The sequence below is a fragment of the Hibiscus syriacus genome, unplaced genomic scaffold (assembly GCF_006381635.1).
Source record: "Hibiscus syriacus cultivar Baekdansim isolate YM2019G1 unplaced genomic scaffold, ASM638163v2 tig00112215_pilon, whole genome shotgun sequence".
NCBI classification, from domain to species: Eukaryota; Viridiplantae; Streptophyta; class Magnoliopsida; order Malvales; family Malvaceae; genus Hibiscus; species Hibiscus syriacus.
The window spans coordinates 3473442-3484681 of NW_024063268.1; the positions used below are offsets into that span (position 1 = coordinate 3473442).

The following is an 11240-nucleotide window of genomic DNA, read 5'->3' on the forward strand; positions in this document are numbered from 1 at the left end:
TTATTCCAACATGGAAGCTTCCAAGTTTGCAGAGATTAAATTCTCGCTGGTCCATATCTGCTCAGAAAATCCTCCATAAAAATCTTGTGGAGGATAAACCCACCCATGAACCGACTCAACAAGTACAAACTCGCTTTGTGAGTCGAAATTCCCTTCTACATTTGGTAACTCAACGATTTCACTCAGTTCTTCAGGTACTTCCAAGCCATTGGATTCAGACAAAGATGATGACGATGAAGAAGACGATAAAGTAGTATTGAAGTTAACCATGGAAGCAGCTTTAGCTGCAGCAACCTGAATGTCGCGAGGCATTAAAGAAACCGGTCGAGGAAGCAAATTTATAAGGTCGGGGAAGTTGAGAATCGCCGAGTCACCTTTGATGGTGAGAGCTGCTACATCGTGAGCTCGGGCCGCCATTTCCGGTGTGGCGAAGGTGCCGAGCCAAATGCGAGATTTCTTGCGGGGCTGGCGGATTTCGGACACCCATTTTCCCCAACTCCTCATTCTCACCCCTCTGTAAACTGGGCGTTTGCTGCTTGAATCTCTTGTTCTTGTTGTTGTTGATGATCTTTTAGCCTTTTTGTAGTCTTCCATGGATTCACCTGTGGGGGAGTTCGAGTTACTGTGATTGTGGCTGCTGCAACTCTCAACTTTTAATGATGAAGAAAGTTTTGTTTGTGTCATCTATCCGAAGTTGTTGGACAAATTGAGAAAGCTCTTAATTTTTATGATTTATATTTAGTATAAAGTATACAATACATTACTTGTTTAATTTTTAAACTATTAAAAGTTATGACATGGTCCCTTAACTATAAGGTATTGTTTTGTTGAGTCCTTTAAATTTTAAAAGTTACAAAAATAGTTACTCAACTATTTATATGTTCTAAACTCGCAATTTTCTGTTAAAAAAATAACGACAGTTTGAGCTAAACGTTAACCTACTGACTGTAATATGATAAAATTTGATTCTAAAATCTCAAATAAATATCATATCTCAATCAATTGATTAACGCCAAACTTAGATTTTCATCATTTTTTTATGAAAAATGACGAGTTTGGAACACCTAAATAGCCGGATGATTATTTTGTAACTTTTAATAGTCGGGACTCAACAAAACAATATTCTATAATTGAGGGATCATTTTGAAGTTTTTAATAGTCGATGAACTCAAGAAAACAACATCCTATAATCGAGATACTATTTGTGTGATTTACCCTTGTATTTATAGCTAACCAACATTGATTTGTTTAATTTGGCAGGCCATGTATGTTAGTATTTCGTTTTCTATTTTCCCAATGATATTTGCTTTAAATAGTGAGTCAAAACATGCATGTTATTGGGTAGAAATAACAAATGGTTTACTTTCTTTTCAAAATAATAATATTATGTTTTCCTTACAAGAATCTGATGTCACGTGGCTAGAATTATATGGATCGATGTTGCCTCAACAGCTACTTGGTTTCGTGAGTTTTTATTTAATCAATATTTCTAGTCACGTGGCTAATGAGTTATGAATCTGGGGCAGCTGCGACTTTTAGAAAAGGACCAAATGTCGTTACATTTAATTTCTTGCACATGTATTTGATTAAATATATAATTTTAATTAACATACTTTTAGACATACGTTAAAATTAGATTAACAAAGTTTATGTTAAAAAAATAGATTAACAAAGTTAAAACTTTTCTTTTACATGTAGGAAAGATGGAAGAGAAAATAGAGAAAAAAAAATAGATGAAGATCGAGGTATAATTTTATATAAGGAGATAAATTTATAAAATTTTAAAAGACAGAAATAAATTATTAATAAAAAATTAAAATATAAGGAAATTTAAAATTTTTAAGGTAACGGCGCAATCAATTTATCCCTAGAGACAAACATGATGAAGGTGAGTGAAAAAGCTATAAGCTTTCCCAAGCTAAATCCCACAATAACCTTACCCTCAATAGGTTAATTAGTTATTTGGTTCTTCAACCTTTAGTCTCCTTTCATTTTCTCTCTTTTTAGGTTCAAATAGGTCTAATTCTCTTCAATAACATCCAATAAACTCCAAGGGTTCAAATATCATACTCTTAAATAGGTCTAGAATTATTACAGCTCAACTCTCGTTTGTTGGATCGAAAATTTCTATTATTATATTAGTGGCGAGAAACTATTGAAATGTCTATAAATAAATAACTATATACTTACTGAGATCAGACGAGAAACTATTAAAATGTCTATAAAAAATAACCCTATACTTAATAAGATCAGACGTTAATACTTAACACTACATCACGGTCGGATGTACATGGCTCCATAGGGGAGTCATTGCACACCCATTATTTTGAGAAAAGTGTTAAATTTAGTTTAGTTTACTAACGAGAATATGAAAAAATAAGAAAATTTGCACACCCAATTTTTTTTAGAATAGAGTATTAAAATTTTGAACCCCTATTTTTCAATTTCTAAATCTGCCACTACACTACATGATGGAGTAATACTTGCTTTCAATTGGATCAAATCTGCTAAATCAAATGACACAAGCTTGCAAGCAAGCATATAGTTGTCCCCAACGTCAAGTTGAGAGCAGCTTCCGTGAGAGACCTCCAGCATTATAAATTGCCCACCGTGGGACTCGATCCCACAACCACAAGGTTAAGAGTCTTGCGCTCTACCAACTAAGCTGGACGGGCAATTCCTAATTCGGAGGTCACCCACGGAAGTTGCTCTCAACCTGGCGTTGGGGGCAGCTTACTATCCTACCTCCCCTTTACCCCATTACATATGGGAATAAGAGTCAACTATATATGATAGAGATTTAATAGTATAAATATTAAATCATCTTATTAAAAAATACTACGAATGGTTTTTAATAATTTTTAATAATCATTAGACTAATTTTTTAGTTTGAATCGAGTCTCTCAATTTTTATGATATATGTATATCACATAGTGGCGGATGTATGTAGAACCTGGGTTGGGCATGTGTCTATCCTGAAATTCGAACTTTTTATGTTAGTTGTTCATTTTACTGAATGTGCCCATCATGAAATTTTATTTTTGTCCATCCCATAAGAAAATTTTCTTTTATTAATATATAGGTGTCCATCCTAAAAAAAATTCTGAATCCGTTATTGATATCACATATAAAAAATATGAAGAAATATATATGTATTGTATAATGTATATGGTTATAGAAAATCATTTATATTATAATCAAATAGTATCATAATATTATAAATATTTATAATTAAATTTAAAATAAAAAATCAACTCGACTAAAAAATTCAAGTAAAATTTAAATTATAAAATAAAACTCGTCAATTCGAATAAGTTAAAATTTCTAGACTCACGTTCACCCTAATATGATTCATAAATGTTTACTGTTTTTGTTTCCGGTTCATGGTTATTCATATTTTGCACCTTCAGCTGGCTTATTTTGACTATAAAACGTTACGTACAATCCCTTCAACGCCTTAAGTGCGCTGCACTATTAAGGTTTTATGGTCAAAGACAGTATTGCCAGACTTTTGATTCTGTCGAGCATTATGATGATATATGGTGAGATGAATCATAAGTTTTTATATTTTATTTTGGCAGTTTTAATAGAATAACCCATTTTTATTAATTTATTAAGAAAATGACTCTCATCCAGGTTTATATAGAAATATGACTTCAAGTTGCCCACGTAGAGTATTTCGTGTTATATAAAATGTGTTTAAGGTATTAAGGCGTGAGATTCATCCGACGTGAAAATACTTTTCAAATAACTCAATTTAATATTTTAAAAAAAGATCTCGTATTTTGCACATAGCGAGATATCCAAGAAATTGAACCAACTCAAGAATTTATGGCAGGATTGAAATGCCACTTTTGTTCAAGGGATCTCGCGTTATGCACAGAGTGAGGACCTAAATTTTTTTAAAAATGAAAATTAAAAATAATAAATATTAAAAAAAATATTAATTATTAGATTTTAATCGAATAAATATAACCCGAAAATATAATATTCGAATAAATAAAAACAAAAAAAATAAATTTAAAAATCTTGGGACCTCGCGTTATGCACATAGCGAGGTCCGTTATGACATTGGAATTGATTTGTATTAAAGTCTTGTCTTTTCAACGAACGTCGCATTCTGCAGAGCGCGAGGTCCATTGACTCCTCGCTTAGGAAGGGGTGCGAGGACTCCTAAAAATAAGGGCTCATTCCTTATTATTTTTCTCACACATCACTCTCAATTCTGTTTCTTTCCTACTTGTTTGTTACTTGTTTCCTTAGTTCAAAAATTCGAATATTCGCGATATTATGGCAGGTTTACTAAGAATGGATTTAAGACATGTTTTCGACTTTTAGCGAACAAATCTTAAGGTAAAATCTTATTTTTTATTTAGTGAATTATTTTTTATTTTTTATTTACTTTTTTATTTTTAAATTTTAATGTTAAGAGATATGAACATTCATTAAATTGTCATTACACCACCTAATGAGAATATTGTTCCATATTGACAAGATGTCGGTTTTGGCCACATCGACACTATAGTTGGCGGTGCCAAGTTGCATCTTCAATTGTTAAACGCCTTGCTAAAACGGTGGAGGTCGGAGATAGACACATTTCATCTTCCATGTAGGAAAGCTACTATTACCCTACAAGATATTACATTTTATCTTGATTTGTCAGTTGACGGAACGATTATAATCAGTGTTGTTGAAGCAAACTGATACAACTTGTGTGAAGAATTGCTCGGAATTCCTCCAAACTTTTTGGATGGTGGTAAAATAAATATCACTTTTTTGAACCAAAATTTTACTAAGCTACCCTGAATGTTCCTACGAAAATTAAGCATGTTAATATAATTTTTATTTATGATTATTTTCTTTTAAATTTTTATCTAGAATTTTGAAATTTATCTTATTGTAAAATTTTTATCAACAATTATTGTTTTTGAAACGGTTTTCTCATAAACATATTTTACGAGTTATTGGGGGATCTTAATGTTGGACAAATCCCACAACAAAGTACAATTGATGTGGTTGCCTCACCTACGTAATTTTTAACAATCCAAAAATATGAATTGAGGATCAGTAGTCTTGGTATTTCTATTCCAATAGTTATGTAAAACCGTTGACCTGGAGAAACATGTCATTGGAGGGTTTCTAATTGTTATTGCACTTATGGCCTTAGTTTTTAATGTCCTTAAAGAACCTACCCCATTCGAATTTTAACTACTTCGGAGGTAATAAAAAATAAACTAAATTTATATTATACATTTTTTCATAATATGATGATAATAATATTTTGTTGTATGAATGATAGGTGGTGTAGCCCCCTATCTCACACCCACCTACTAATAATTATGCAAGATTTTATATTGTTGATTGATAATAGGAGAGATAAGGTAATATTTTTAATCGATTTATTTTTTTTAATTTAAAAATCATTTGTTTTTAAACCGAGATTATTTATTTTAGTTTACAAAAAATTTGTGTAGTTCTTATGGACGTTGTACGATGATTCTGATGTCAGTGGATGTATTCCAACTGAAATATTTTATAGTTCGAACATTTGGATATTAACAGTCCTGTTGATACATTACGAAATAATTGAGTGACATCTTATTAAACGCGTGCTGCAACAATTTAACTTTGTCCAAGGAATTCCGCCAACACCTGTAAATTTGGACGAATTACATGACTTAATGCGATAAGGGAAGAAGAATTTGAATTGGACAGATCATCATGCGGTGTGGATGATTGAGTGATCAAAAGATTTGATAGTCGACCAATTTGTGAACCCATCTTCGACAACAATGTTATATAATTACATGTAATGGTATGAAGAATATAAGAAGCTGCATATACTAATCGAAGAGGAGTGAGAACGATAAATATATGGACCTTCCCCAAACTATCGACCAACGCATCGTCCACCAATGAAATATGGTAGCAGAGGGGAATCAAGTCAGAAAAGAACACATGTAACCTCGTTATCAGGAACAACATATGCACCTGCATAGTTAGTAGCAGAGCCTGAGATATCAGTGTTCCCACCTACATTCACCCATTCGACTTATTCACTATTTTACCATATGGGGACTCAATCATCTCAACAAATGGGGACTATGTCAGAAGGTTTTTTCACAGACGCGTTTCGTCCCTATACGATGCTTGTGGGAACATCGACACTTCATCTACCTGTACGAGGATATTATTCTTAATTTTATTCTGCATCAATTCCACCATTAAATCAATTTCTACCATTGGCAATAGACTTCAGATGCGATATTGTTGAGAAAACATCATCGCAGAGCCTATTTTACACCGGTCCAGATTCAGTGCCATTGGTGGTACTCCAGATGCATATGGCGATGATGATGATGATGATGATAAGGAACCGAGATTGGTACAAAATAATCTGTGTTAGGATCATCATCCACCACCGTGCGGTACGAGTAGACATAGACATCATTAAATGTTTTATGTATTAATGGCATATATGTATATGTTTAAACATATTAACAAAAAAATATGTTCAATTAATCGAACCAATAAAAAATATGTTGATTAAATCAAACCAATGAAATACAAAAAATACAGTAATAGTCAAAACTTAGCTTATGGTTTTTAAACCCCCTTAGGTAGTTTTGAAACCAATAAGGCATTAGCAAAAACTTCACTTATAGTTTCGAAATCGTAGTAGAAAAAATTTCAATTATGGTTTCAGAAACCTCATTAGGTGATTTCAAAACCATTAAAACAATAGCCAAACTAGAGTTATGGTTTCAAAACCTTTTTTTCGATTTTGAAACCCCCCTCTGAAGACCTCACTTTTTGTAGAATAAGAGTTCCCTCACATGTGTTATTGTAATTTTTTCATCTTAAAAGGAAATTTTATTTCAACATTGATTGAATCAAATATAATATTAAAATTAAATATAGATCAACAATATGATAATTGTTTGTTTGATTCGATGTATAAATAATTTGACCCATCATATTTTATGGATATTTATTTAATAACACATTATTAATACTTCAATACTAATTTGTAAACTTAAAAAAAAGAACTACAAGAAGTTGCATTACCCTTAGTTGAATTGAATAGAAGAGGAGTATGTTTTTGTGTCTTCGTAGTCTGATGTTAAGTCAGTTTCTCAATTATTTACTCTTTCTCCCATCGTTTACGGGTGTAACATAGAAGAACTGCCTCTTCATATTGTGACAACCGAGTTGCTTCTGCATTTGTTGATAAAGATGCTTCTTCATTAAATGTTATAGTCAACTCGATGTTCATACTATCAACAAGTGTGTAACCCCTAAACATCTTACAAATGTAATTTGCATTTGATAATGTGAGCATGTAATGTGCTTTAGGACCAGCCTCATGAACGAGTATTTTCGTTTGCAACGAAGACATTTTTCGTGTTGTGGATTTTATAAGCTCTAATAAACCAAATCATATAACTCATATTTCTTGATCTTTTTATTGAATAAAGTGTATAAATAAGTTCAAGAATGAAATACCGTTGTAGAAAATCTTGCCACATTTTGGTAAGGGTAGAAAGGTTTTTTTTATAAAGCTATCCAACATGATTATCATTTTTATAGACATAATTTATATGAACCTTGTGCATTGCAGAACGCAAGGCTCGTTGCCATGTCACATCAATGACGTATATTGGTGTTGCCACGTTAGGAATCTATGAGGATCTCGCTTTCTATAGAACGCGCGGTCCCTGCCATGTCAAGAATATATAAGAACCTCGCTCGCTGCAGAATGTGAGATCCATGCCTATTGTAGACACCCATTTTTTTATTGGGATTAAAATATATATTATATTTATTATTATATACTATAGTATATTAAATTATTATTATTATTATTAATTAGTTTATTTATATTTTGTGCAGAACTATAAAATAAAGCCCAACAGATTATAAATCCAAGCATCCCATGAAGCAGATGGAGACCCGATCCAGACCCAATAACCCAAAATCTGACCCAACTTGAAACCCTAAACAAATTAAGGTTTCAACACATCATATGTTGCGCCGCCGTCAGAGTCAATTTGCACAAATCATCCACAATGACAGATCACCTGCTTCAATCAAACAAAGTCAAGCAAAATTAATCATTTCACCTAAACACATCAAAATCTCACCAAATGCGTAGAAAATGAGCATGCAATGACAAGAGGGTTTGCTATTGAAAAGAGAAATAAAAAGGAAGAAGAAAACGGATAATAAGAGGAGGAGAACCATCAAGGATTCGAGGAGAAAACGGATTCAACACAGAGGGGGGAAAATACGAACATAAGGGGGGATTAGCAAGCAAGAAAGGAAAAACAATTGTAACAAAAGGGGTTTTTTTTCTTCAACAGACAAAAGATGCAAAACAAATTGTAACGGGTGGAGAAATAATTTGTAAAGGAGAAATTTTCTGCTACCTTATTCAAAACAAGAAAAAAAGTGTACAAAGGAGGTTTTTTCCTCTCATTCGAAGATCAATGAAAACATAGTAGCTCTCTCCTTTCAACGAGCCAAAGCAATACAAAGCCAAATCATTCATACAAGGTTTTCTCTTCATTATTATTTATAGTAGCATTTTGTTTATTCGTTTTAATGATTTTCAAATTAGATGCCAAATACAAGATAAAAATAAAGAATAAAAAGGGTTTAGAAATCTACATGGGTCGTGCGAAATCATATGGGGTCTTGTTAACTCTGTTTGGTCGTCTTTCGGATTCCATGTTTAAAAAAAAAAGAATTTAGGTTGGCCAGTAAATAAAAATCTGAATCAAATCAGAAAGGGAAATCAAATTTTACCTGCTATAAGATTTCACACCGTGTATAAAGCAAAGTCGGGGTCGTGTTCTTAGGTTTCCAAAAGCGTTTCATATTGTTCTCTTGTTTCGGTTTGGATCTAGGAGAGTAGATTCTTACCCATAGACCTTCTTCATCAGTGTTAGGATCAAAGCGACGAGAGTTTTAGGAAGACTAGGTTCTTAGTTTATTGATTCTAGGTCTCAATTTAGTGATTAGAGAGCAAAACGGAGAGAAAAATGAGATAGGGTTTGGGATCTCAGTCGATTGAGGAACAAAAAAAAAATTAAAGAGAGCGGCGCTGATGTTTTTAGCCAAGGGTTGTATGCTATAAGTCAAATTTAACTTAATTTAGGCTTTAAGTTAGTTGGGTAAAATGGCAGTGTTTAGCCTTGGATGAATACACGTGGGGTGAGTGGAATGATTACATGTGAATCCATTAAATTAGGTTACTGGAAGTAGGTTTAGTTTTGTTTTTTTAAGTAATAAATTTTATATTATTTTAATATATGATGCATTTTTTTACATGTACATAATTTTCTATATTAAAAGGTCATAATTGTCGGATAATTTTGTATATTATTTGTTAATTCGATGATTATTTTTATTTATTAATTTTGTATGTTATCTTCGTTTGCATAACTCGACATTATTACATAATTGAATTAAGGGTAATACCCTTTTAATTTAAAATCGTTTTAAGTGGGTTGTCTTAACTTATTCGAGATCCGCTTTTAACGAATTTAAAATAAAAGTGTATCCCATTAGTGGTACCTAAAATATTAATTCATCACTTTAAAATTTGGTAATGGAAGAAAAAATGCTGGGCTATTTAAATTTATCGAGAAAAGGTTGTTATAACTATTTAAGATATGGTCTCGATATTTTTAAATAATCGAATATTCTTTATCTTTCTAAAGGCTGGATAATTTTAACTTAATCGATCTGTTTTTTTATGGTGAAATTTGTATGTTGTTATTTTGTTGGGGATCAAAAATTAAATTAAATTTGAATTTATAAATTTCATTGCAAAGACATTAATTAAGCGACACAGTACCAATTTTGGGCGCTGTGGGGGTGCTAATTCTTCCCTACGCGTAACCGATTCCCGAACCTGTTTTAACCTAATCTTTGGTAAACGCAGACTAGCTTTTGTCTTAAAAATGATTTTTTTTCTTAAAATTATTTTTAAAAGACATTTTTAGGTATTCGACCTACCTAACCCAAAGGTCGATGGCGACTCTCTTCAGTTTATTTCAAATCACCCCATTTCCAAAAATTAAAGTCGTAATCATTTTCAAACAATTAAACGATTGTCCCCGCTGGAAAACGGTTACGACAGCTTGGCGACTCCGCTGGGGACTTTTTAAAGAGTCAGTCTGTAAGTCGCTTACTCATTGTTGTTGTGGTGAAAATTATGAGTTCAAGTCTTTAGTTAACTTATGATTCATTTATTGAAGTTTTTTAATTGCTTTATTTTTTTATTATTATACTAACATTTGATTTTTTTTTTCTTTCAGATTTGTCCAAATTTTTATCGAGTGGTGTCGTTTTCCTTTTGAGTCAAAGGATTGAATGTTCTTTCTCACACACGTCACGGGGCATTTGCATAACATAAGCTCTATACCCGAGCTCCGAACCTTTCTAAGTGGGGGCGAAAGCGACGCCTTCATGAGAATTTATTCTCCGTGCAGGCCTAGCAAGTAACCTTCGGGATTCATATACCTTATGTCTTCGTGTGAATTTATTCTCCGCATAGGCATAAGGGAATGTATCCTCTTGAATTGAACTCGATCCGTTTAAGCCTATAATGGGTGAGGATTGAGGGTTTGGCAGCCCAAGGGGCACTAACATCAAGGACAATTCAAGTACCTTTTCTTTTATAGAGCTGAAACCATGCATATAATGAACCGTAGAACGGTTACTCTAGGTATAACTATACTGAACCTCTGTTTGTCAGTAGGAACTCAAAATTAAGTGTACATATAGGAGGAGTGTTTCTAAACCCTTTTGCTTTAAATTTGTAGAATATATTTTTCCTTTCAAATAAATGCATGCGAATTAGAGATCATGTGGTTAGGTTTGTTTTTAAAAAAAGTATGCGAATTAAATATCATGCGGTTAGGATTTTTTTAAAATTACAAAGCATGGGGGTAGATATCATGTTAGGTAGGATCTATTAAAGCATGATTGGGTAGTCAGCATGTGAGGGTAGGTTTTATTATTTTGTTTATATTATGTGTACTAACTTATTTTGGTTTTATGGATTTATTACATTTGTATCTTCATGTCATCCAAAGGTGTTAATTCGCAAGTGATTGACTAATAAGAAGGCTGGTCATAATGAGACAAGAAATTCTTAACCATGTAGTCAAATCGGGAGATCCAAAAATGTTCAAATGATCCATGAATAAGGTCATCCGATGAATGAAGAA

General features: G+C 32.4%; 1 protein-coding gene across 1 annotated transcript; it reads right to left on the reverse strand.

Moving 5' to 3' along the window:
- Positions 1-684, reverse strand: LOC120175730 (dehydration-responsive element-binding protein 3-like). The gene has a single exon (XM_039182292.1). It carries the CDS (start codon positions 682-684, stop codon positions 1-3), a length of 684 nt encoding a protein of 227 aa, XP_039038223.1.
- Positions 685-11240: the final 10556 nt, after the last annotated feature.